This window comes from Plasmodium inui (assembly GCF_000524495.1).
Source record: "Plasmodium inui San Antonio 1 unplaced genomic scaffold supercont1.2, whole genome shotgun sequence".
NCBI lineage: Eukaryota > Apicomplexa > Aconoidasida > Haemosporida > Plasmodiidae > Plasmodium > Plasmodium inui.
The window spans coordinates 1,551,035-1,578,057 of NW_008481836.1; the positions used below are offsets into that span (position 1 = coordinate 1,551,035).

The 27,023-nt window shown below is 45.1% G+C and overlaps 8 protein-coding genes across 8 annotated transcripts in view; 4 read left to right on the forward strand and 4 right to left on the reverse strand.

Moving 5' to 3' along the window:
- Positions 1-1,253: 1,253 nt before the first annotated feature.
- Positions 1,254-3,145, forward strand: C922_00788 (hypothetical protein; the record flags this gene model as incomplete). Its single annotated transcript, XM_008816400.1, has 2 exons — positions 1,254-2,266; positions 2,419-3,145. 2 exons carry the CDS (start codon positions 1,254-1,256, stop codon positions 3,143-3,145), a joined length of 1,740 nt encoding a protein of 579 aa, XP_008814622.1.
- Positions 3,146-4,882: 1,737 nt separating this feature from the next.
- C922_00789 (histone chaperone ASF1) lies at positions 4,883-5,906 on the forward strand (the record flags this gene model as incomplete). Its single annotated transcript, XM_008816401.1, has 2 exons — positions 4,883-5,140; positions 5,343-5,906. 2 exons carry the CDS (start codon positions 4,883-4,885, stop codon positions 5,904-5,906), a joined length of 822 nt encoding a protein of 273 aa, XP_008814623.1.
- Positions 5,907-7,716: 1,810 nt separating this feature from the next.
- Positions 7,717-9,173, reverse strand: C922_00790 (cytochrome c heme-lyase; the record flags this gene model as incomplete). The annotated part of the gene is made up of 5 exons (XM_008816402.1): positions 7,717-7,833; positions 7,956-8,064; positions 8,297-8,383; positions 8,600-8,876; positions 9,068-9,173. 5 exons carry the CDS (start codon positions 9,171-9,173, stop codon positions 7,717-7,719), a joined length of 696 nt encoding a protein of 231 aa, XP_008814624.1.
- Positions 9,174-10,582: 1,409 nt separating this feature from the next.
- On the reverse strand, positions 10,583-14,467 carry C922_00791 (hypothetical protein; the record flags this gene model as incomplete). The annotated part of the gene is made up of 1 exon (XM_008816403.1): positions 10,583-14,467. The coding sequence occupies one exon, from the start codon at positions 14,465-14,467 to the stop codon at positions 10,583-10,585; it is 3,885 nt and encodes a 1,294-aa protein (XP_008814625.1).
- A 1,388-nt stretch (positions 14,468-15,855) lies between these two features.
- Positions 15,856-16,824, forward strand: C922_00792 (hypothetical protein; the record flags this gene model as incomplete). The annotated part of the gene is made up of 1 exon (XM_008816404.1): positions 15,856-16,824. The coding sequence occupies one exon, from the start codon at positions 15,856-15,858 to the stop codon at positions 16,822-16,824; it is 969 nt and encodes a 322-aa protein (XP_008814626.1).
- A 472-nt stretch (positions 16,825-17,296) lies between these two features.
- C922_00793 (hypothetical protein) lies at positions 17,297-17,913 on the reverse strand (the record flags this gene model as incomplete). The annotated part of the gene is made up of 2 exons (XM_008816405.1): positions 17,297-17,573; positions 17,666-17,913. 2 exons carry the CDS (start codon positions 17,911-17,913, stop codon positions 17,297-17,299), a joined length of 525 nt encoding a protein of 174 aa, XP_008814627.1.
- Positions 17,914-18,966: 1,053 nt separating this feature from the next.
- On the reverse strand, positions 18,967-24,498 carry C922_00794 (hypothetical protein; the record flags this gene model as incomplete). The annotated part of the gene is made up of 3 exons (XM_008816406.1): positions 18,967-19,060; positions 19,355-20,894; positions 21,216-24,498. The coding sequence occupies 3 exons, from the start codon at positions 24,496-24,498 to the stop codon at positions 18,967-18,969; spliced, it is 4,917 nt and encodes a 1,638-aa protein (XP_008814628.1).
- Positions 24,499-25,348: 850 nt separating this feature from the next.
- Positions 25,349-27,023, forward strand: part of C922_00795 (hypothetical protein) — a gene marked incomplete at both ends in the record, with an annotated part of 5,540 nt that continues 3,865 nt past the window's right edge. Inside the window, 2 exons of the mRNA XM_008816407.1 lie at positions 25,349-25,641; positions 25,811-26,846. Coding sequence (XP_008814629.1) covers positions 25,349-25,641; positions 25,811-26,846 — 1,329 coding nt within the window. The remainder of the gene's footprint in view (positions 25,642-25,810; positions 26,847-27,023) is intronic.

Here is a 27,023-nt window from a genome sequence, read left to right on the forward strand (position 1 = left end):
TATACAAAAAGGAAAGAGTAACAAAAATTTGAGAGAATATTACAAAATTGTTTTCCAAATGCTAAAATGAGAAGAAAAAAAATTGAGGCATTTAAAATGGCCAAGATGGCTTAAAAAATGATAGGAATGGCGTGGAATATAATTGCAATAGCGTCGAATATAATTGCGATTCCGTTATAATTTTGTTTTCCCTTGTGGTTCCTTTTTGACGAACGAATCAGCCACTTTGTTAAATAATACATCTGTTGTGCGGGGGAGGCATGACGAAGGTGAGCAGAAAATAATTACGCCTGTGTGCAGAAGAGGTTTTCATTGTTGTGTAGATTTACGCGTGCTCTACAAAAGTCTAACACCCTACAGGCACATGTATGCAATGACAACGTGTTCGAGTAAGGTATATATTTTTGTTCTCTCAAAGTTTCAGTTTAACCATTTTAAAAGAAACAAATTCATGGTGAATAGAATAGCTCGTAAGAACTACTCGGCACGCCAACATATTGTGACAGCAACTTTTTGAAGCCTTTTTTTTTTAACCTCCCCACGGCGGTGTTAAACCTCTGTAAAGCTTCGTCCTTTGTAGCGCTCAGGAGTCGTCAAAAAGGGGAATAGTTCAGCCAATTGTCACTTCCTCCGTTGGCATGAAAAAGGAAAGTTGACGGGGAAAGGTTCTAATGTACGTCAGAAGCAGTGCCACTGGCTAAGCACCAATCTGTATGCTGGGCGGATAAAAAATTCTCCAAAAAAAATTCCACCTGAACGGTTCATGTAAAAAAATTTCTCCGATGAGGACAAAAAAAAAAAAACTAATCCGCTGTAAATTGGCTAGCAATTATATTCCCCCCAAATTTTAATTATTAAAAAGCGAAAAATTTAAGAAACAGAATAACGGAAGAAATGTATTATCCATTAAGAAGCAACATAAAGAAAATGCGGCAATGTAAATTTGCCACAATTTCAACAGCGCAGTTTTGTTGAGGCGTTGTTTTCACTTGGCAAGTTTGCCGCAATTCTGTACGTTCTCATGTTGTTTTAAAAAAGTATGAACAGTTCAGAGGAAAAAAAAAAAAAAAAATGAACAATCAACGGATCTATCGGGGAGGGTATAGGAAAGTACAAATTTACGAATGTAATGTTCCGTGCATCCTGTTAGATACAGATATATGCATTTCGCGTTTAAGTACAGTGCCATCGAACCACCCAAACAAGTGTAGTCCGCGCAAACCGCACAGTCTACCCAATGCACGTAGAACAACATGGATAGCTCCATAATCCAGGGCGACGATGTCATAATTACTGACACGTTTTTAAGTGACGAGGAGGGGGAGGCGGAGGAACAGTTAATAAAACAAGAGGCCGCTGCGCAAAGGAACGGCCGAGTAGGGATACAAAAAAGTGATGATAATACCGCCTATGTGGGAAACAAAAACTGGACGAGTCTTGGCCACACAAATTTTGACGGACCAAGTGAAGATAGAGCATCTTCCCCCGAGAAGGCATCTATAATGTTAGAAAATGATAATCCATATGAAGAAAAAGCGAATCGACGCGACAACCTGGAGGAAGGTTTTTTCGACTTTGGCAATTATCTCAACGGTGTTGATGACGTTGAGGAAGAAGACAAACAGGAAGAGAGAGGGAAGAAGATGCGATCCATAAGGAGCAACAAAGTTTGGCATGACTCGGATGATGATGTGTTGGAGAAGAGCTTGAACAGCCGTTCCCGGGGGTTTGCAGCCGAATCGGAGGATGACGAAAGCTTAGAGGGAGACCAAGTCGAAATAGGACATGAAACGGATGAAGAACATTTGATCAAAAATGAACAGAGCGAAAACTATTTGGAAAAATGCATCGACAGGGTAGACATCGAAACGTACGAGGGGGAGGAAACAAAAGACGCGGCATCCACCATCAATATGGAAGACATATACATTTTTGATAACAACGAAGTGGATTCTCACATAAAGAAGAAGAAACGACTAAATAAAATGAACGAGAAAAGCATATTTTTGAAATACTACTTACAGAAATTTACTTTCCATCGAATTCAGGACAAAAAAATTAGACAGCTCGTGGGTATGCCCAAGGCAAATTTAATTTTGCCTGTGTATAACTCCGATTTGTATGTACTTCAGTACAAGGATAAGTTGCTAAGCCTGTCGAAGAAGGTCTCCTTCCGCGGGAGGATCGGCCATGTGCATGAGAGCAACGGGAGTGTCTATATACTCATGCATGATAACTACGTTCGGAACTACAATTTGGAAAAGGGGTAAGCACAAAAGGGCACGCGCAGTGAGGGTTTTTTTCCCCCGTGGAATGCTTTCCCCTACGATATATTTTTACCTCCTTTTTGCGCCATGTCAATACGGCCTCTTCTTTTATAATTCACTACATTTCGTCGCCTTTGCTCCTTCCTTACAGGATTGTATACAAAAATCGCATTCATCTTGGAAACGCTGGACGTGTGGTCCCCATGGAAATAAAATTCTTTAACAGAGAAAGTGAGGAAAAGAAGGGGCTATCACATCAGAGTAGCGACCACCTGTATGGCATATCGTTCAAACAGAGCAGGAAGATAAACATCTACGACACAAGAAGTTTTGATGTCGTGAAGAACTTCGAAATGGATTATAAATGTATTGGTATGAATTTCCACCAAAAAACAAACAGCTTGTTCGCCATTGACAGTAAAGGAAATCTATACAATTGGTGTCTGAACACAAATCAGTTAATCAACAGAGTTGTGGATAACCACTCCGTTTTTCCATCATGTTTTACCCTCCACGAGGATTATATCGTTACGGGTTCGTTTACTGGCTTTCTCAATCTATTTCGAGTAGACGATTTGACGACCCCAATCAAGAGCTTTAAAAATTTGACGCTCCCAGTTAGCAATGCTATTTTTAACCCCACTCATAATTGTCTACTATATTATACTAAGCTGGCAAAGAATGGCATTAAGCTCATCGATTTAGGTACAAATTATGTGTATTGTAACGTCCCTTGGTTTAATACCAATGTGAGATACAACGTGCTTGCTGCCGATTTTTTCAACGGTGGTGATAATCTGTGTTTCTCCGTTAAGGCGAATTCGTTTTACGTGTATGACCTTTTTGGGGACAGCTCTGTTGCCTCCGGAGGGGGCTAGGTCAGCTCTGTGCGCGGCGGGCCTCGGTGTGAGTTTGCCCCCCACTTGGTGAGGACTTGTCCCATTTTGTGGAGCCATTTTGTGGAGCCATTTTGTGGAGCCATTTTGTGAAGCCATTTTGTTTTTTCCTTTTTGCTTATTTTTTTTTCTTATTTTTTTTGCTTATTTTTTTTGCTTATTTTTTTCCCTTTTTTGTCAAACTTACATCCGATTTGTCCCAAATAAAGTGGACCGGATAGAGATGGAATTGTGACAACTGTTATCTTCTCTCCCCTCCTGGAGTGATAAACGACCAGATGAAAACATCGAAGCGGTTCGCATCGATCAGTTGGAATTATTAAAAGAAAGGAAAAGAAGAGGGGCAAGGGCGGGAGCAGAGGGCCATAATTACCCCTACGCCCTTTGGACGTGCCTACATTACGGTGTTCGTTTTATAGGAAAAGAAGCAACCGGGAAACTTGAACTGAGGAGATTCCTCCGCTGTTTAATGAGCAGGTGTCTAGGTTGACGAAAGATCATTTTTATGTCTTCCCATTTGTGGAGCAGCAGCTGCGTGTACGCATATGTGCCATGTGAAATTTTGTAATTTTCCTTTTTTTTTTTTTAAGTGATGTTGGCTCCTTTGAGGGGGTCCTGCTTACCTCGTAAGAAGCATCATGCCGTGGATTTTCTTCTTTTGTCGATTTCACCATGGATACACGACATGGGTGCCGATATGTCCCCCCCTTTCCGCACGTGCCTTGTTCATCATAACTCCGCTTCATCCCTGAAGACAACCCAAACAGTGTCACTCCAAGAGAGGGGGTGAAGCATTAAAAATAGTTCACTCGGTTCTTTTTTTTTTTGTTCTTTTCTTTTACAAATCAGTGTTTTGTCGTGACGAAAGTGCGAACCTCACTGTGTGTATGCGCGTGGTTAAGGTGTTACACAACGAGAAGGTCCACTCCACGCTCCATAAAGTAGCTCGCGCTGGAGACCAGGGGTATCGCATTCGTTAACCTACTCCAATCGAGGGGGAATTTTTTTTTTTTTTTCTTTTTTTTTTACGCGCTTGGCCAGTTGAGCCGCATTCTACGCTGATTCGTGTTAGCCTTGTGTTGGCATCTTCTGACCATTTCGCGGCGAAGTGGATTAGCCTATTAGCGGCTTTATTCATTAGCGGATTAGTATTTTTGCTAATTAGCAATTTGGCCCTTTCGCCGCTTCACCTCTTCACCGCGCCCCCGAAATTGCAACTGCGCGGGGGGTTCTTCTCTGCACGTTTCATTGCATGCGTGCAATTCCTTCGGCACGCGTGCATGTTAACACGTCTGTTAACATATGTGCACTTTCTCTGCCTCCCCAATGTGTATTCCCGCCTTAGCACATTTCCGGGGGTCGCATTTCCGCACAGCAAAAGCGCTATTTTTTTTTTTTTTACTTGGCATGCACGGCGCATGAGGAACGGGAGTATCAGAAAAAAAAAACAAAAAAAAAAAAAAGAAGATTGACTGCCTTGGCCAAGAGAACACGAAGTGTGTTTTTTTTTTTTTTTCTTAAGTGAGAAATTTAATTTTTTAAGGAAATTCCTTTTCCCTGTGACGATTTGACCAAACTGATCTCACTGGCCGTCTCAACCGTTCGCATACGTTAGGAATATTCCTAGTGGCCGATAAGACTCCTTTAGCTTCCCTCCTCTCCCCTGCCTTTTTTTTCTTTTCTCACCTCATTTTCGCAGTCAGCAAATAAAAAAGAACCATGTCTGAAGTTAATGTGACGAAAGTAATAGTGAACAATCCCATATGTGACATTTTAGATCCATTCGTTTTTACCATTGAGTTTGAAGCGCTTAATAAGTTAGAGGCCGATTTGGAATGGAAGATCTTTTATATTTCTGCTGTGAACAACGATGGGGAGGGAAACCAGGACATCGAATTAGATAACATTTTCTTGGGACCCATCGAGCGAGGCGTGATGATGTTTGACTACGCGGTGAATCCGCCCGACTACCAGAACGTACGTGGGAAGTGGCGTCAGCCCCAGTGAAAGTGGCCATCACGTGGCTGTCATGTGGCCGTCATCTGGCTGTCGTGCAGATCGGAGTGCCTACTGGCGCTGAAAAAAGAAATACGAACCGTTGCGACCGCAATCTCCCCCCTCTGCATCGTGCCGAGCGTTTAACCCGTCTCACTTCCTTTTTCTCTCTCCCCCCTCGCAGATGGACGTCGATAGCGTGCTGGGCCTGCAAGCCATCCTCATATCAGCCAACTATAAGGAGAAGGAGTTCATTCGGATCGCCTACTACATGAACTCATTTTATAAAGACATGGAAATGAGAGAGAAGCCACCCGCCGTACCCCAGTACGATAAAATATGTCGACATATATTTGTGGAAAATCCAAGAATCGTGAAATTTTGCATAACTTGGGATGCAGAGGAGAAAGATGATTTTAAAGAATTCGACAAGGAGAATGAACAGATTCAGTTAATAAACTGCGTCAAGACGAATGCAGATGATAATAGCAACTCCAACATAACAAATCAGTCTACACAAGAGAACCTTTTTGTCTTTAGTGACATCCCTGCGAATGCTGGTGCGAATGGTAAAATCAGCACAGACGTGGCGGCGCAGGAAAACGCCAACACGTATGGCAACACAGACTTGAACGAACGGGGGGCCCTCAGTAGTAACGCGCCATCGACTGATTTGGATAAGTGCGAACTTTTTAATGCCAACATAAATGGGATCAGCAGAATAACCATCGACAATAAGAACGCCTAAGTGTGTCCGCCTGTCGTGCCAAATGGGCCCTGCGCTGTCCTTTACGTCGTTTTCGCTGTTGATGCCGTTCATGCTCCTTATGCCGCTGACGCCGTTGCTGTGCCCCCTATGGAGCGTTCGTGCATGGGTGTAGTCTCGAGATGGCCCCGCTCTGGGGGAAGTAGCAACAGTTGTTAGCAGGGCAGTCTGAGGCGCCTCCACAGGTACACGGCGCAGGATCCTTCATTTTTTTATTTTTTTTTTATTCTTTTATATCATTCCTTTATTTTTTCATTTTTTTTGTTATTTTACAAAATCGTCCTCACGCGACGCAACCTCTGGCATGCCTATGTGTACCATATATGCAACCCCATCTTCATAGGACCAAAATAATGGGAATGGAAAGATCTGCAGTGTCTGCGTTGCGCAAAACTGTGAACCCCCTTCCCCTCACTGGCTTGGCTTCTTCTTTATTTCTTCTTTTTTAATTGCTTTTTTTCTAATACCTTTTTTTTTAATTCCTCTATTTCTTTTTTTTCCACTTGTACGTACGCCGTTTCCCTTGCCACATATGCATGTGCATACCGGCCGGCACACATACCACAGCGCAGATAGTTGATCTGAACCGACCCCGCAGCCACCTGCGGCTTAGACACAGACGCTTTGTGCCTCCCGTGCGTGGAGGCACTTACACATGTGCCGTTGCCACAGGGCCACTCTCTCCACTACGCCCTCCTCCTCACAACAGCACCACCTTCGCAGCAGTCCCCACATAAATCTTTTTTTATTCCCCCTTTGTTAATTCTTAGATACAAAAAAATAAAATAAAAAATTTTTTCAAAGATTAAAAAAAAATGTTTTAAAAGAGAAAAATGCAAGTGTGTAGCAAAGGAGCGTTGCCTCTTTAAATGGAACGGTTGCCCTTCGTGCAGCTGTGCGCGCTGCTATGCGTCACGTTATGTGCTTCTTTACGCCTTTTTTACACGTTACACGTTACACTCTTTTTTGGTGATGCCCCCACTTTTTAAACAAAGCGATGGACAGCACTGCATGCGGAAGGAATACTTTTTCTTTTTTTTTTTTTTTTTCACGCGAACTATCACGCTGTGTTAGAGGATGGACACAGTCTGCACAGCTTGGCGGACGTACAGCGGGTGTCCCTCCTTTTTTATTTTTTAATATCAAATTCGTTGACTTTTTTTCAGGTGCATTTTATGCATGGTAAGCTTTGCAATTTGGGGGAGGCGGGCACGCGCCATGTACAGCTACGGGGGGGGGTCTACTATTACGGGGCTGGGGTTCCCATTCCTCTACTTATCAAATGTGCCGACGCCGCTGAATACAAAATTGCGCCTTGCGTAGCGACTAGTCCCACTGGGGGTGCACTCCCTTTGTCCCGTATCTTTCTCGGCTTTTGATTTTTTTTTTTTTTGCAAAGACAAACAAAATCATTGCGTGACATATTCACGCTTATCATTCTTTTTAATCTTCAGTTGGTGGATTTTTATGCCCCAGGGTGAGTGGCTATACCTTCTGTTCCGCCCAAGTGGAGGTAAATTTCTTTCATTTTCACAAGTTGGACAAGGGGAAGGTGACGCCAGGAGGGGAGGGGGCATAGTCCATTCGGGGTGATGATACAAAGAACGGAAAGGGGAAGATCGACGGAAAGAAAGAGCGACGAAATATGTGACGGAACGCATGACTGCACGAACTTCCCCTTTCCGCTGATTATCCCCCCCTTTCTGGACACAATCCCTGGACCAGGGTTGGTTTCCCGCCTGGTGAGTCAGGCATGTCCACACAAAGACATGGGCACACCAGAGGGGTGATGTCACCTAAACAACTCGTACCGCTTGACATGCTTAAAATAAAATTCATAAAATGGGTAACGTATTCGGTCCCAGATGTTTGAGAAACTGTTCAGGGCAGGCCTCACGTCGATGTATATCTGTGAGGGGGGAGAAAGAAGCAATTCATCATTTTTTACGCGAAGTTATTTTTTCCCCGGGCGCTATTTTCCTCCCAAGGGTATGAACGGGGGGAGGAAGGACCGATTATGACACATCTTACATTTTTGTCATCCTGCAAAGACTCATCGTTGTAAAAATCCAAAATGTATTTCACCTCCTTACCGCATCTGTTCACATACCAGTCGTGTCTATCGAATGGCTTGCCTAACCTGCGAGGGGGTAATAAAATTGGAGTTGTTCATTTTAGGGGGGTAATAAACAACGGGAGGGTAATAGAGAGGCGGCCTCTCCCAATTAGCATGTCCTCCCTCAACATAGGGTATGACGAAACAGAGGAAGGATCGCAAAAAGTTGATCTGTTCATATGCACAGGTGTACGTGTACACAGGGAGTGCTACGTGGCCGCTTGACAACACTGCCGCTTGGCCATTTGTCCGTTACTTGGAAAAAACGCTCCTGAATTTGGCCTTCGCGGAGAGGTCGTCAAATTTTCCGAGAAATCGCTGCAGAGTGACTTGGCTGCATTTGCTGGGGGGGAGGAGAAGGACATGCGGCGGTGAGCACACAGCAGCGCGGCGAGACAGAAGTGCGGCTGCAGAGCAGTCCGGCTACACAGCATTGCGGTTACCCTGACGTGCTGTTCACTTGGTACTCTCTTAGCTCTTAGATCCCGTTAGAAACCCTCTCGCTGACACTCCCACGGGTTACTCTCCCACTCGTGACCCTCCCACACAGCGGGCATACCTCCTGTGCAGGTACTCATATTTTAGGATGTGCCTCCAGGACTCCTCATTAACTTCGTTATGTACCGTCACCACAGCGTCAATGTAATTTCTGTCAATGTGCTTATTCTTGCTAATGAGCGAATTGTAGAACTGCTGCGGCGAGGGATAGAGCCACTTCTCTTTCGTATTTTTGGGGATCGAAGAGACGTCTCTCTTCCTGTTGAGGGGACACTCGGGCTCTCGGCGCAGGGGGTAATTTGGGATTTCCGGCATCATGTTTCGTTCGTTTATCACTTCTGCGCGGAAAGGGTGATGATATAGGAGGTGGTACGGGAGCGATGGTGAGTGAGCGGCAAGGGGTCAGCTGCGATGCTGGGCCAGCCGCGCCGCGTCTCCAGAGGACAAACTTTCCTTACACAGAAGACAATCCGCTAACCTTACACAAACCGAAAACCTGACACAGGCCGCTAACCCGCGGTGGACTTACCATTCTTCGCTTCTTGGGGCATTTTCAACCTCCCCACTAAGGACGAAGGGCATCTCACTTTTTCTCCATTTTCATCATCGCTAATTGCTCTCCCTATGCTTTGCATATTTGCGAAGCGGTCTCTTGCTATGTTTCCCTCTTGAAACCTCCTGCCCCCACGGCGAACACTTCTCTGCAAGGGGCGACACGTGGTAGGCGCACCTGCGAGCATGCATACATGGGTACACTCACATGCAGGTGTACATTCGTAACTCGGACGCTCCTTCGCCTTTAATCGATTAGGATTCACGGTTGCGTAATCTTATCTGTTGCTTCACCCTCCCCCCCCCTTTGCGAAGGCAAATTTGGTGCTGTGCAATTCTGCCCCCTCTCTAAGATGGTTCGCCTGTTTTGTGGCAGTTCGCTATGTCCAATTGGAGTATCAGATGGGAGGTACCAAAAAGGGGGGCGGATAAAAGATTGTCCGGTTGAGAGGGTGCCGATTAGATGAATGAGGTTCTTCCGAGACTGGCACTTTGGTTGAACTGATATAGAAGGGTGGGGATGGCACTTTGGTTGAACTGATATAGAAGGGTGGAGATGGCACTCTGGTTGAATTGATATAGAAGTGTAAACACCCGGTTGGTGAAGCTACCGTGGAACAATCTGCTTTGTTCCGTCGTAGAACTTCAGCAAAGAGTTACTTCTATATATGTGGGCGCTTTGTGCTTCACAGTGCGGTTAGCGTCCCCCCTTTTTTTTTTTTTTTCTATAAATTGCGCATGCACCCGTTGGGAGTTCCTCTTCTGCAATGTTTCCCCTTTTTTTCCCTTTCCCGACGACAGCGACTCGCGCGGTGGGAAGAGCCTCCTGCTCTGCATAACAGATGAGGGAGTCACACTGGATCCGTTAAACCGTTCCTCCTCTGTTGTGCCACTAAACTGGGTCGACAATTTTTTTTTCTTTTTTTTAAATAGAAACAATACAAGGATGAGTGGCCCGTCAATCTTGCTAAAGGCGCATGTGGATATCTTTCCTACGCAGTTGGGTATGCCTCGGGGGGGAGGGGGACACGTGGTGGCAGCCAAATGGTGCCCCCATAGAAAGGTCTCCTTGCGAAGGACAAGTTCAGACGGTATGAAAAATTCAAAGTGGTCAAAATTTAAAATTGAGAGACATCAGAGCAGTACCAAAAAAGAAAGCGTCACATAAATTCACAATTCGTGAACGGGCGCAGGCATACACAAAAAAGAAAAAAATGATTAAAGAGGAAAGGCCAAAGAGGATATAACGTGGGACTGCGGGGCTGTGTTGCGGAGCCGTCTCGCCGAACTGCGAAACGTACACCTCATGCGCACGAGACGTGGATGGGTTAACCACTTGAAGTGGGCCACCGATTGGAGGAACCAAAACGGGGGAGAAAATCGCTCCACGTATTTGAGCCTCCCCTCTACCGCTCAACAGGGTACACAACAGATAGGTAACCTTGGAGTCCCATTGCCATACGCTGAGTGCTAAAGGCTGACCCCTTCACCGTCACACCGTTGCCTTCTTCTTCAGCACAACTTGAATTTCCTTCTCCTTACAGTAGGACAAGACAATTTCCCGGTTGACGCTTAGTTTGCAATCAAGCAGATACTTTTTCAACAAGGAGTACTCAATTTGTCTGTCCCTTTTTATGTGATCGTGGAGGACCTCATTGACGCAGATAGCCTCATCGATTCTTTCAAACAACGCCTTTAATTCCATCTGCTTTATTTTTTTTTTCATCCGATTTAGGTAGTCCTCTTGCGATTTGGCTTGATCATCATTCAGGGGCAGGGGACTCCCCTGTGTGGTACTCACTTGGTGGGAAGTCCTCTGAGTGATATCCACCTGGCTGGCACTTCCCCCCCCTACGAAAGCACCGTCGAACCACTTCTCATCTTGGAAGAAGCGCTGTACCTCTGCATGCACATCCCCCAGCGGGACACCCATCGGGTGGCTGACACCATCACTGCATCGGTCGGTACAGATTCTCCACTTCTCCCCCTCTTCCCTGTCACGGTAAGTGTCACTCCCCGTTTGATAATCTATCTGAGGAGCTTTACTACCTTTCCTCGACTTGGAATGATCCTTCCGCATGTCAATCGGGGGGTGGTATTCTCTTGCCATTTGCTCATACTGTTCATTTAGGTACCTTTGTATTCTAGTCAATTCTGTGATTAAGATTTTTCTCGACAGTCTTTTACTCTTTAGTCCAAAAAATTCCATAAGTCCTTCCAGCACTACGTTGTTCATTTTGTTTATGTCTATGTTGAGGATAGAGAGTTCTTTCTTACTTTCAGTTTCTCTTTTTTTGGGTGTCTGGGTAGAGATGCTCCCGTCTGCTTCATCCCTTCGGGTTGGGGGATTCATCCAAGGTGTGTGTTTCACTGCCTCGATCATACCTTCCCACTTGCGCGCACTGTGGTGGCTGTCCCTGGCGCTGCTCTCCCCGCTGTTATCATCATTCCGCTGCTCCTCCCCCTCCTCATCGTCGTCCTCCAAAACGATGACCTCCGAATTGGAAGCCACCTTGGGGGGGAGGAGGGGGAGGCACTCTGCACCATCGCCCTTCAAATAGTCATTCATATCGATAACGCAACTGACACTGGCATTGTCGCACAAGTGGCCTATGCCCGATCTGAGGTTCTTATCCTCTTCCTCCGGATGTCCTTCCTTGTGTGTAGAAAAATCAGACAAAACAGCTGTGCTGCAATTTGGCCTTGTTATGCTGGGGGGAAACTTCTCCATCGGATTCACTGCCCCTCCTTCCGAATCGGAATCCTTCTTCCTGTCGTGGTGAATCATTTCTATGATGACGGACGTGTCGCTGTCTTGACCCGCTTGGGAGTGTCCACTCGGGGGACGAGCGCTCGTAGGGCTCTTTTCTATGGACGATGTTATGTGGTCGTTCCGGTTGAGGGGGTTATCTCCATCTAGGGGGCTGCTGCCCTGGTTAGCAAAGCTCTCCCTATCTGTGTCTCTACCCGACCACTGTTCTGTACCGCACCCCACTTCGCGACTCTCTAACTGGACCCTCACTTTCGCCCCCGTAAAATCGCTGCATCCACTGTCGTGCCACTTCCCAGTGGAGTTTCTCCCCTCAATCGGGACATGCTCAAATTCGTTAATGCCATCCAGCATTTTCTTTTTTTTAATTTTTCCATTATCCATAAAAAGCTCAAAGGTGTCGAATTGGAAGGACTGAGTTTCGTTTGCGCTGTTGTGGCTACTGTGGGACAGCTTCCTCTTACGTAGCTTTGTGTTACGTTCAGTGTTGTGGGTGCCTGACTGAGCTACCTCCAGACGTAATTCATCCATTTGGTCACCTCGTTCGGGCTCGTTATCTTTATACAGCCTACACCTTTCTGTGTCTGTTGACGGAGTGGTTTCCCTTCGTGGCGCCTCACACCCGTTGGTATCACCTCCATGCAAGGACTCTTCGTCTAATTCCCCCCGTCCTGCTACGCCTCCATCATCATCGAATTCAAGCCAATCGTTTTGTAAATAATTGAGTGCGTCTTCTTTAGAGCCCTCTTCTGTGTGACACTTTGGGTGGCTCCCCTTGTAATCGAAATTGCTTGTCCCCTTGACGCTTCTCACCGCGCTGTCAAACGATTGCTCCGTTTCTTTTATACTCCCCTGTACAGAAATGGCCTCCTCCCCTACAGAAATGGCCTCCTCCTCTGCAGAAATGGCCTCCTCCTCTGCAGAAATGGCCTCTTTCTCTATAGGAGCAATCTCCCCATCTTGTAGTTCCTTCTTCTTATCAGAATGGCTTAAATTTTCTTGCACGACTCTCCCACATGAACTTTCCCTTGCCTTGAGAGAAGCGACCTTCTCGTTGGCCAGAGCCGCTTCGTCCTCGTTCCGTCGGTTAACCTCTTCCTTAACCTCTTCCGTAACCTCTTCCTTAACAGGGGAACCACCTTCCTCATACTGTCTCTCCGCATGGGGGTGGTTCATCTCCTCATGCGAACCTCCACGGTGGGTGATCCTCCACCGAGTAGAATCATTCTCCAGGATAGCTTTTTTCTCATTAATGAAATGTAAAGATTCGTTTTTTTTTTTCTGGATATCGAGAGAATATTTTAAATTTGCATGGGGGAGTAATTTCTTCCTCTTCTGTTTGCACTTGTCACTGTCACATTGGGATTGGTTGGCGTCACTGTGGGGTTCCTTCCCGTTGTAAATGTAGATGGTGTCAAAGGAAGTGACCGGGTGGTTCTCCACGAGGCGCTTTTCTATACAATACTGCGATAGCTTGAATAGGGACGTTTGGCTTTGGAAAAAGAGGCAATTTTCCCTATAGGAGTTATCCTCTGATTCGTTGTGGTGGCTGCGAAGCGGTTGCGCATCCCCCCGTTGGGAATCGCCCCGTTTGACATCCCCTTGTTGGGAATCATCCTTTTGCCTATCCTCCTGCTTCGTGCCAGCAGTGCTTGCGCTGGGAACGCCTTTCTGCTTCTCCCCCGTGCTGCCAGCATCGGCCACCCCCTCATCAAAGTTATTCAAAAGTCGAATCAGACTCATCAACTTGGGACTGACCTCTGTGCCGCTCAAGCAGCAAGCATTGTATATGTCCAGCTTTAGCAGGTTCATAAAAATGGGGCAGAAGTTATTGTTTTCGAAAAATGCCCCCGGAATAATTACCTTGTTAAAGACGTGTCTCATTAGATCTTTCTTCTTGTTTCTTTGCTCCACCGATAGGGCGTTTTTCAAGCTATCTATCAAGCACTTTATGTCTTCTGCAGTTAGAGGAGTTACTTTGTCGGGTGCTGAGTCCACACGAATGTGCGTAATCTGATCTGCATAGTTGTCCTCTTTCAGAATAGATTCATGCAGAATGTCTCTTTTACTATCCGCTGGGTCACCTTGCTTTTTGGTGCGGTTAAAACATTTCCCATTTTCTTCGTCCTGTCCATCATTTTTGAGAATCGTGCTGCAGTCATCTGCACATAGTCTCCTAACCATTTTATAATTCACATAATCGAGGGACCTAATTGAATTTAAATTTAAGTCAATCAAACATCTTCGAAGACAGTCTATAAGGTATGCCTCTTCTATCCGGTACGCTCTTATTTTGTTCTTAACTCGTAACAATTTTTTAATCACATTTTTGTAAAATTCGTTTATCGATTCTTTGTCCTTTGGCTTCTTTAGCCATATTGGTACTTTCACATTATTTTTCCATCTCTGGAGGTCGTTGTAAAAGTAGACGTCGCTTTCATCGCTCTCGTCATTGGAGGGCTCCTTTCCGTTCCGTGCCTTTCCTTGTTTTCTTTTTTTGTTTCCTTGTGCTTTTCCTTTCGCGGTTTCGGTGGGTCTCTCCGCTTTTGGCGTTCCGACAGCTCCTCCCCCTTTCGGTGCATGGGTCGATTTGCCATTACCTTCCATAGTCCCCCTTCTAAGTGTGGGCCTTCATACGCACACGGTATGACTCCATCTATGTGCAAGTAAATGTATGTACTCACACACAGGGTTGCGGTCACCCCACGTGTGTGCAACAGGGTTTTATCCCTTCGACTAAGCATAAAAGGAGACGTAGCCAGCACAGTGAAAAAGACATCCCCTGTTACATACCGCGTCTTTATTTTGTCCCTCCAAAATCGTTGCTACAATTGCGTTGTGATTTTAGCCCCTTAACTATTTCAACGTGCGTTTATTTTTTCTTAAAATGTGCAGATTGGTGTACGAAGAAGGGATAAACGGAAATCTTCCCTTCTGGAAAAGAAGAAAAAAAATGTCTTCCTCATACAACTACGTTTTGTGCAACGGCGAGAGGGGGGTGGGAGGGGTGTTTCAAGTTGTTCTCTTTCCAACGCGGGGAAACAGAAACTCCGGTTGGCACACTTTTCTGGAGAAGCAACCCATATGTAGTCATGTACATATATGTACCTTCATACCAGTATGCAAAAGGAATGGACCAATGTGGTAACCCTTCCTCTTTAACATTAATAAACCACCATTTTTCTGTTTCACATCGTCTGGGTCATATTTGCGGTGAAAAAAAAAAAAAAAGGAAATTCTGACTTGTTCATAACTTTTGAGAAAAAAAAAAAAAAAAAATAGCTAGTGCAGTATGCACCACACAATGTGGCGTAAAAATTATGAACAAGTCATGCAAATTTTTTGTAGAGATAAAAGGAAAAGCTACCCAAGAAAAGAAAAAAAAAGAAAGAAACAACGATGCAGCTAAAAGGGAGAGTTTTACGCAGGTAATTCACCTCTGAAGTTTAGTCAGAGGGAGGGTATACTTATTACTAAGATTTCTCGTATGCTCATCCCTTCGGGGGAGCCACCTTTTTGAAGTTTTTTTTCTTCTTTTTTTTTTTTTTTTTTTTTTTTTTTTTTGTTTTTTTTTTTTTCTTTTTTTTTTTTTTTTTTTCTTTTTTTTTTTTTTTCTCTGGAATGCTTTCCCCAATATTGGTCTCCCGCTATCACGCAGTGTTCATCCCGTTTTGCCCTTCCCCACTGGGAGAGAAGCAAATCGTCAAAATGACCATCGCATGGACAAATGTGTAAAGCAAAATTAGCGAAACAGGGTAGAACAAGGGTGCAGCGTAGCTACATAACGTGTTTATTTTTTGCAACCCCTGCTATTCACCGCATATGTGTGCGATTGGGATCGTTGACAAAGGGTTAGTGGGAAAAAAAAAATCTCTGCAAAACTCTTCAAACGGAATGAATAACGGAAGAAATGACGTTGCCGTCCCATGACTAACTTTTTTTAAGTCCCCATTTGTTTATCTCCACCCACCGAAAAACACAATGCTGTCTTCAAAATGATACCACAATTGCTGCAGAAGAGGGCGATTTCCCACACCGTTTTATTTGCCCAGGGGAGGACACGATACGCCGAATGTGCAGGTGAACGTAAACGTACTTTATGTGAGCTGCTCAAAAGACATTTTGGAGTGTCTGGAAGTTACGGCTACAGCATTTTTTCGAAAGAAGGAAATTGTGATTCCAATGTAGGAAAGAATAACCTCCATCAGTATGAAGAAAAACACACGGGTAACAATTTCTTAAAAAAGAAAAATTTTTATTTTACAAAGTGGCCAGGGAGTGTGTCCAAATTGGGAGCTTCGTACTTTTTTGGCAAAAAATACAACATGGGATTTTACCACCTGTTGATAGAGGAAGAGGGGAAAATAAAAAAAGACATAGCACTCATATCTAGCTGTAACGCCAAAAGTGTCCAACATAAAAAAATTGAAAATCAAATGAAAGACCTTTCCTGTGGCTACTCTGTCCAAATTGTGCTCTCAGGGAAAGGGGTCAAGTGCTACTATGAAGACGTCAGTTACACTCCTTTTAAGCCCACGTACAGGGGAAACACAAAGCAATATTATAACTTTAAGATTTCCCCTATGACGGAGGTCCAGACGGTGCAGAATAACAGTGCGCAAGGAGGTGTAAGCGAAAATGAAAATAGTGACATTAGCAACAACCCTGGAGGGAAGGAGAAAGACAAATGGTACAAGACAAAGACGGTGAAGAGGCTCTTCGTCCGGCTAGGCATTGGGACAAAGAATATCGACATCACTAGAGTGTTAACCATGCACAAGAGGCACGTAAGCATCGATGTTGACAGAACGGGAACCATTATTAATGTGCACGGCTTTAACAAGAAATACGTGGGGTCCGTTTCCCACCGCCTCTACCGAATCGTCCGGATGAACGTCTACACCATGAAGGGCGGCTACGTGTACCTGCACAAGCCCAAGCAGAAAGTCTCCAAGAAGAAGTAGCGGGGCGGGAAGCTGCTTCTCCCGCAACGGGCTGTCCAACTAAACATTTTCTTCACAAATTGTAACTTAAACAAAAATTGTTTTAATTATTTTTACGTTATCATGTGAAATGGAAAAAAAAAAAAAAAAAAAAAGTGCCCCGGGGAAGGGGTGGTGGTGGCAATCTTGCCATGCGCGTCACATGTGACACTAGGAAAATTTATTCCCCTGATATTTTACTTAAAAAAGATACCAGTTAGACAAAACTGCGTCTCGCGTGTACCTCTGCAGAATGGCTTTTACGCAACTGCCAAATGGTGTGGGGCGAAATGGACACGATACGGATACGTTATATGGAATCGGGTTCTGCTCACGGAGCCTCCACCCCCATCCGGTGTGAATGCCTAAGTGGGGGCTCTCTCTTCGCTTTCACCGTGATTGGCGAAATGGGAGCCCTTCTCCCCGCCATACCTCCTGTAGTTCTTCCGCTTGTCTACTTCTTCCCCTCCTGCTCGTTTTTCAACTTCTCCTGCAGCTCCTTCTTCCTCTGAGCCTTCACCGGGTCGTAATACAAAACTACGAGGTACCTCCCCGCGACGTTGAAACCGGACAAGTGGTCCAGAGCATTCTTGGCATCATAAATATCGTCGTACACAACAAAGGATGTTCCCTTCGTCCCTTCGGCATTTCCCTTCCGTATTTGTCTCACTGTGCCGTACTTACCAAAAATGTCATACAGCTCATCGGCCGATATTTTATAAGGCAGGTTTCTGCAAAGAGGGAAACGCGGCTTTATGGGTGACGGGCCATGGTGCGGCGATCAGGCGTGGTAAGTACATTTCTATTCGCACGTTACTAGTACATTGAACCAGAGTAGAAGTCACTGAAATGGTCATTACAGTTATATATGTTACACGTATGGGATGGATTTTTTTCTCTCTCACTTCCGCTAAACAGCTGGGAACCCTTTTCACAATTAAGAGACTCCCCCTTTTGTTCTTTCTCCAAAGTGGTAAAATTGCTCTCACCTGACGTAAAGGATCCTACTGACCTCCGCGGGTAGACGTATGCTTCTTCTAGACATTGATGTGGAGGCGTCACGTTATGCATAGATGTAGTTTGTGAGGGGAATGAATTTTTAAGGGCTAACGCAGGGAAGGTAAAATGCGGTGCGTCTCTTTTCGGAAAAAGAAAATCACGATGACCGCGGCGGGGATGCATAAATATAAACATGAAAACAAAAATATGTATGGTGTGGGGGCCGCGAACCTTTTGAGAAAGATATTTCACGATAGGTACGTAAAAAGCGCGGCATTATTTTTTTGTAAATGTCCCAAGGGGGAAAGAGGAGAGGCTATTCCGAGCTATGCGCAGCTAACTATATCGGCCTTTCGTCCGCCCATTGGAAATTGTTAAACGGGGGAAGTGGGCGCGAAGAACCGCATCATATGGAAGTCAACGCTGCGTATTGTGCCGTACATTACGCTGCGCATTATGCTACGTATCATGTGTTTTATGTGCTTCCCTGCTGGGTCACCTTGAACGAAATAAAAATTAAGAAAATTGATATATTCTCCGAGATGGCGAGGCGTTCGCGGGAAAAAAAATAAACGCAGCAAATGTAGCAAATGCAACATAGCGCAACGCATTCCCCTACATGATGCCATTCCTGCGGAGAACGGTGCGTTTGCTGCCCCAGCGCAGTAGCCGCGCTTCCATTCGGATACGAAAAGGAAACCGGAAAACACAGCCCATCTATTTATCACTCATGTGGGTACGCTCTCACAAATGAGACAGCGGTGTGACGTTGCCATTGGGTTAAACAAATCAAAGGATAAATTAAAAAAAAAAAAAAGAAGAGAAAGTATCCCCGCGTAATCTCTATACTGTTAAAAAAGCGATACGTTGTTTTGCCCAAAATGGAAGGCAACTGAGTCATATGCTGATGAGCGCTAAATTCAGATAGGCTTAGCTTTACTCTGCTGTGAAGACTCCACCCATTTAGGCTATAAATGGGGAAGAATCGACGTTTCTGTTTTTTCTGACCATGTTCAGGTAAATGTACGAAAAAAAGGGGGAAATACAAAAAAAAAAAAAAAAAAAAATTCATATGGTACTGACAAACTGGCACACCTTTTTGCGCATGGCAAATTTCCCATTTCTTCAACAGAACAGTTTTGCTGATAAGTACAAATGGAGCTCCTTTCTGCTGCGGATGCTGTTCAGTTTGTCCGTGGCCACGGGCACGATGTTTAACCTGAAAAGGGAGAAATGGGGAATAAGAAAAGAAGAGGTGTTGAAGAGGTCTGAAAAGATGGCTATCTGGTTAGGCAGCCACTCGGCAACGCTTCACATCGAAATGCATGTGGCGAGGACTGCTGACCACATTTATCAACAAGGTGAAGGAGGAGAGGAAAATACAATTTATACTCCCCCCTATACACGCGGGCGATGCCTTCTAGTTGTCACATCCGCCTCAGTGAGGAGAAGGAAAAAAAAAAAAAAAAAAATTGGCACATTCTCAGGACAACTTTTTTTTTGTAGCTATTACTCTGTCTGGATGTGCTTCGCCAATTCCACTTTCATCAAAAATAAAGTTAAAAATAATTCGCGTTTGCAAAATGTGGATGCGGACAACTGCAGCACGTTATCTTCGCTTGTGCCATTTTTTACGACTGTGTTGAGGTTAAAGGGCGCGTAGGGGAAGACAAAAAAGGTGCGTATGTTGCCGGTACCGTTACGTTTAGCCACGTCTACTCTGACCAGATGGCTATGAAACATTTCCACTTTTTTTACGTTAACTATGTTGAATGAGCATTTGAACAATATGCTATTTCGTTTGGCACAATTACAGTTTAACTGCTTTACGCTTTTATAGTTTTTTTTTTTTTTTTTTTTATTTTTTCTTCTTTGCCCCCCCTGGTTACTTCGCCGTAGTAGTCTCCTCTTCAAGTGCAGGAAATTAATGTACAGCTGGTGAGAGCTGTTTTGAAGGTAGCTCACGTGCTCGTACATGTCGTGAAAGACTACGTTTTTGTAATATTTCGAATTTTTAAAGTGAAGTGAATTCTCGAGGGAGTAGGTTTTTTTACTTTTTAATTTATATCTGTAATTGGTTTGCGAAATGCAGGGGTAGGTTAGGAATTTTTGGAGGGCGTCGTTTGTATCCTTCGTGAGGCTCTGTTTCGTCTGCCCGTTTAAAGGGGTAACCACGTGGAGGGCGCTGCTGCAATCGCTCCCGTTTGCTAGCATGTGGCATGCGCTCAACATATGGTTCCCGCTGCTACTGCTGATACCGTTCATACCCCCGCTCTGCGCGTAGTCGAAATAATTTTTAAAGGTCTTCTCGCCCCCCAAATGCCCGCCTATGACTTTCTTCCAGTACATTAATATGTGCCCATAATTTTTCATCAGCCTCGGATACACCCATTTGATGGCCTCAATACAGAGACGGAGTCTAAAGTAGAGAGGGTATGTGATGTTAACGATTTTGGGCTTCTTCAAGACAATCATTTTTTTTAGCAGGAATGTTACACATTTGGGGTATTCAGACATGGGGGGTTCACAGGTGGGATGCTCGCGTGCACGGGGAAAACTCCCCTTAGGGTGATTGACAAGATGTCTAATGGACATAACAACTGAGCTGAACAACAACTCGATTATGTCATTTGCGTCCACATAGGAAGAATTAATGGTGCTCTTAAGGATTAAATATTTTTTTTTCTTCTTCCATTTTGAGGCAAATTTGCAAATTAAAAATTTGTTGTACTTGTTCATATGCTTAAAGCTGCTATTCTGCTTAACCAGATCGTCCATTTTTTTTATTTTCCTTTTTAACATTTTTCTCTCCAGGTTGTTCGAAATTTTATTTATGTAGATTTTCTTTTCCTGTTGGTACTTTTTTAAATATTCCCAATTTGTGAATTTATACGTTAAAAAGAAATGCTTTATGGCGTTTTTTATCCTGGACTTTTGTCTCTTCTTCTCACTGTACATGAGTTCAAACAGTTTTTCTCTTTTTCGGTTTGGACTTTCCATTTTTTGGCTAGCCAGGAAGGCCTTCAGGATCGTCCTCTCCAGTTCTTCGAAGCCTGCAGGGGGGCACGACGATGGCATGACGATTGCATGATGATGGAAGGACGATTCCATGATGATGGCAAGACGATGGCATGACAATCGCATGACGATGACATGACGCTGGCACTGTGACGGCGCAGTAATGTCATCCTGCAAAACTGCACACGCATCCACCTCTCACTCATCCACTGCTGACGCAGAAATCGAATCCCCTGTTGGTTCGTTACCCCAGCACGGAAATGTATGAACAGTGCAGGCGAAAAGGTGGAAAAAAAAAAAAAAAAGAATTTCTTTTTAGCTAGCTAGGATATCTAGTTGGACAGGCCTCTTTTTACCTGCTCGCGTTACACTCGGGTTGTGCAACACATCCTTCAAGTGTACACCCCTGCTGGATAACACCATTTCGTCAATTTTGTATGAACTGAGAAAATTAAAGAAAAGAACGGCACTTCCTGTGCTGACTGGTTTGTTCCCCATTCGGCACACACTCTGTTGAAGATGGGACAGAAGGAGTTGTTCTTTCATTAGCGGCTCAAACAGGTAGTTACTCCTTAGCATGTGAACGTTACAGAGAAAGATCCTTTCCTGGTCCATTTTGCATAAAAATTGGAGAATATCTCTGTTAATCTGGTTAATTATTTTTAAAAAATACGTGTTTAACGTTTTGTTTTTCTTACATCTCCACTTTGTTGCAACGTAAAAATAGGTGTATGTTTTGTTCATCTTGGTGATTTTTCTTTCCATTTCGTACAGATTTGTTACTGTCTTTATCAGGAGAGCGATCTCTTCATTGTGCAGATTAGCACATCCCTTACCATTTAACATCTTTTGGAGGATTTTTTTGATCAAAATGAAGATTTTTAAATTGAAGGATGACGTCATGAGATACACTTCATTGTACGAATTGTGTGCGTAATAAAATTGCAATTTTTTTTTTTTTTTTCCATTCTTCTGTGTTGCGATCTTTGTAGAGTTACCTTCTCCGACTTGTCCATTTGCACCATTCGTCCTTCCGCATACCCAATTTGTGATCTCATCTCGAGGGGAATGTTTCTTGCGCCTCATTTGGTTTATTTCACCCTCGTACGCTTTATAAACCTCCCTCGTCATGGAGTTGTTCATGTGGGAAATAAGTTGGACCAAATCAGAGAGGTCCCTCCGACGGGGAAAATAGTCCGAACGGTTCATTCTGCTCAGAATAGACAAAAGACAAGTGTCAATTTTTTTGAAGACCCTTTTTTGATATTTCCAACGGGTGGGAATTACCAAAGTGGACGATAAAACTCGATTGAGATGATCCAGCTCGAGGAGGTTCCCACCGCTGCTTCCACTGAGGAAGGAACAATAAAGTGCACTTAAAAATTGGTCGCCAAATTTGTTAAAATGAAAATGGAAGGAAAAGTAGGAAAACATATTTTTCATATTCTTAAAAGGTGGCTTATGGTTGACGACAAAGTGACTTATATAATGAACAGCATCTTCATTAATGAATTTTTTTTTTTTTTGAATCACATTTAGGAGAGTACTCATGTGTGCATCCTTGAGGTAAATAATTCCATTCTTGTTAAAGAGAAATCTAATTAGAAAATTCAGAGTTCCATTTGGTATCCTTTCATCTCTGAGGTTGGAGATACTGTTCATCAGGTCCACTATTTGTTCTGGAGTAAATTTATTTATTTTTTTCTCCATGAGGTTGATTAGCATGTGAAGCACTTCGTCCGTTTGTGCTTGTCTTCGCTGGGAGAAGCAGCTCAGGGTCACCACCAGGCTTTTTGCATCGAACTTGAGCGATAGGTGTTTGTAGCAGTGGAGGAGGAAGTCCAGAGGGGGATTCCTCTTCGGGGGAGCACACTCAAGATGGCCACTACGGAGGTCGCTTGAGAGGCGTTCCTCATCCTTGTTATCACGAGCGTGGCGATTCCCATTGCGGATCTCACACACCCTGATCAGCGGCACGAGGAGCCGGGCGTCCAGCTGCCTCTTCATCCTCTTTATCAGCTTCAACTTGATACAGGCCGACCCTGTGTCTGCCCTCCTTTTCTGAGAGGAGATAGGAGCCGAATTAAGTTCGCGCTCCCTTAATTGGATCCCCATTTGAGACTTCTCCTCCCTGCGGGAATGCCACTGGGGGTTTCCCTTTTGTGGCGCGCTTTCCTCCCCATTGAGACCCCTTTCTTTAGGAGATGCCAAAATGGAATCCCTCAATGCATAGAGACGCTTCCTCTCCAGTCGGTTAAACAGGACGTTTTCACATTTTAACTTCTTCACAAAGAGGAGGCCTATTTCTTTCTTCAAATGCGTGATGAAAGCTTTGTTGAGGCAATCCTGGGGGGTTACGAATTTGCTCAGCTTCCCCATGGGGATCTTTTTCTTCCTTAGACTTTCAATGAGACGGAATATGAGGTGGACGCAGTTTCGTGGGCTGCTCCGTTTGGCAGGCTTCTCCCCTGGTTGGGCGGCCCCGTCAAATCTTAGCTTGTAAAAGAGCTCAAAAGCTTCAGAATTGATCTTTGGGCAGCCTCGCCCATCCTCCGTTGTCAGCTGGTGTTTACTTGCCCGTTCAAATTCTGTCCGAGCCGACACCCGCCTGCACATCTTCAGATAGCCATTCAGCACATTATGCAGCTGATGTAGGGAGAGAGAGTGCATCCTATGGAGCAGCATAAAATTGACTCTGTACAGGAGGACACAACTCAAAGGGGTAAGATTGTGTACATTGGAAAGAACAAACAAGATGGATATCAAATCGGAGTTGCTCAAAGAATGCTCATTTAGGAGACACAAAAACATATAATTAAAATATCCCTCATTGAAATAATTCAATTTAATCAAGGCATGTAGAATGGTGAGGAGGTCCTTTATGCTTATCTCTCTTAGATTGAGCGAAGGGACGACTTGACATATGTCCTCCAGTAAGTTACCGTTCTTGTAGTTGTACGCCTGGCACTTGTCCAAAATGGTCAGTACGCCTTTTATGCTCCCCAGATGGTAGTGGAGGACCAATTTGTTCTGTTTGCCCTGTTGGCTTTCTTGGCTTCGTTCGCTTCCTTCGCTTCCTTCGTATCGTCCATTTCGTCCGTTCCGTTTTTTTTCCTGCTCGTCTTGATATTCTTTTATCACCGTGATGTTATGCTTGCTCATGTGTGGGGAGATTGGGCTACCTACTCGGAGGCTATCTTCTGGTGACGTGCTGCTCAGCGGTTCGTAGGAGGAAATATCGACGTTGTGGTTGTTCCCCCCCCCGCCATCCCTGTGTGCCTGTTCACGATGGCCGTTCCCCTGTCGAGGCGCCCCATCGGGTGTGGGGCCGACCCACGCAGGGCCATTCTCAGCAGAAGGCACACTTAGGTGACTCCCCTTTCGAGGTGGCAAAAAATGACTTGTCCCCTTTTTGCGCGTCTCCACATGATCACTGAGGAGGAGAAGGTCCCTTTCCCTTTCTGCATATTCAATCACCTGTGTTAGCGTCCCCCTTCTGTATGATAAGGTCACGGTCTCCTTGTGCTGATCGTTGTAGGTCACGTGCTGGATGTGACACCTGGTTTTATTATTTTTTTTTGCCTTCTCTCTGTATAGAATTTTCTTGATGTGGTTAATTTTTCTTGCATAGCCGAGCATTGTGCGTGGGGTGTTCCTTTGGGGTTGGCATTTTTGCAGGTACCCACTTTGTTGATGGCACTCTCTGTTCAGCGATTTTGTGTTGAGCGCATTTGTGGAAGGCGACTTCTGTTGAGCGCATTTGTGGAAGGCGACTTCTGTTGAGCGCATTTGTGGAAGCTGACTTCTGTTGAGCGCATTTGTGAGTGGTCGACCCCGCGAAGAAATCCTCTTTTTCGCCATCCCGCGTGCGACCGCTTCCGCAGCGTCGTCTCCAGGGCCGACCTAGTTCTTCGAAGCGGCAGAATCGATCAGTTACAGTATATTAACGCGCCCAATAATGTTCATGGGCATCTTCTCCAAAGCGAGATGAACTATGTAGTGTGTATGTTTCTCCTTTTTTTTTTTTTTTTTCTGTAACAGTGATAGAACTTACGCATGGTTCCCTCTGCAGGACGATCTTTCAGCCGCCATGTGTTTGACTCTCCTCTAGGCACCTCGCCGAGTAGTGCAACAGATCTGGATAACAGAGCAGTGCCACATCGGACATCGGCCCATGAGCCCATCCGCGCATGGTGGCATTGACCCATCAGCCCATCGTGGCAACGCCCTCCCCCCTGGTTGAGAGGTCATGCTCTGTTGGGTAGGATCTCCCCTCCATGTTGAAGACCGACAGGATATGCCAGCATGAGGAAGAGGAAGAAGAAGGAAGAGTCCACTTTTAGTCCAGTTTGCTTCTCTCCCAGGCTTTGAAAGTATCCATGGCTAACGGTGTGTTTATACTCTCCTCCTCACACACAAACGCATCGCTCTGTATCCTGGTCTGTCCCCATTCCCATGGGCATGAGCTCGACTAACGAGCACTCATAAAATGAAAAAGAGGAGAACACTCACGGCAACAGCGATACTGCTCGTTCAAGTCATTACACAACACTGGGGGGGGGTCTGCTTTAAGAGGACGAACAACGTTGTGCAGATCTTAAATGAGCATCTCTGCCAGGGACGAAGTAAAGCAGTTATCCCTTGCTTCGTAGCGGTGGAAGCATATGGCCGAAAACGCAAACACGCATTAAATGAGCACCGAAATAGAATTAGGGACGTAATTAAGCAATCGGTGAATCTTCCCGTGCAGGTTATGCCGACCACGTATGCCAGCTTCGACAGGTAAGCCCAGGAGCGGCCAATGAGCAGCCAATGAGCAGCCAATGAGGGGCCAATGAGGGGCCAATGAGCGGCCAATGAGGGGCGCTTTGTCTGCACACGTCCTCACATAGTTCCTTTGATCGAGTTATCCATACATGTTTGCTCTCACCGGGCTGTCCCCTTCCTCCAGGCAGAAACACATACAGGACCTCTGGAACAGCGAACGGGTTTACGAAAGACGCAACTTCGCCAATGTGAAGAAGTGCATAGGGCATGGGAGGAAGAAGGGAAAAGAAGCTACCCATGGAGAGGAGAAAAAGCGGTTCAGCAGATGTGGAAAGCTCACGAGGGGAGAAGAACCCATTCGGACAGAACCGCTGATAAAGAAAAAAAACGTCGTAACAAATTTGAGATGGACAGAAGTTATTGGCAGTATCTCCAACCAGGAGAGGCATACCGAGGATCGATACAGAAGGGATCATAATGTAAACCAATTTGGAGAGTCCAGCCAAAATGTCGAAAAAAAGAGAAAAAAAAAAGAGAAAAAAAGACTAGTCCATTTTTACAGGAAGATATATGATAAGATACGAATCATTCACGATGGACCACCCTATGCAAACAACGACATTCACATCGGACACATACTGAACAAGATTGTAAAAGACATATATTTAAAATATCTCCTAATGAGCAATTACTGCGTGATGTTGATTCACGGGTTCGACACACATGGGCTTCCCATTGAATACCAGGTGATGAAGATGCTTAACATTAGGAACGTCCAGGAGCTGAGCCTGCCAGACTGCTCAGAAGTGAGTGGCAATCAGTCCCAAGTTTTTATGCCCCATCAGGACAACACCCCGGAGGGAAAAACTGAGGGGCATTCCCCTCCCAGGTGGCTCAGCAGAAGGGAGAATCGACATACATTGGACAAGTGGCAGCATCGGGAGATGCATCCGAATCGGTCGAACGAGAGACCTCCTACCACCTTTCTGCATGATCTGCTGCGCAAGGAGGACGTCCCTCTTGTGAGTCCCAGTCGGGAGGAGAAAAAAATAATCTACTTCAAACGTCTGTGCAAGTCGTACGCCGCCCACTTCATCAATGAGCAATTCATGTCTTTGGTGTCCTACGGCATATGGGGCCTGTGGGATTATACATATGTCACGTTTTATGATCTCTATGAGGACATCCAGAGGGCCGTCTTTCGGAGCCTCCTCGAGCAGGTAAGGAGATGGCCAAGGGGGAGTGGTTAACACAGTGACGCGGTGACTCGGGAACGCGATGGGGGGATGCCCCGAAGTAGCATCCCCCATGTAGTGTCCCCCATGTAGCGTCCCCCATGTAGTGTCCCCCATGTAGTGTCCCCCATGTAGTGTCCCCCATGTAGTGTCCCCCATGTA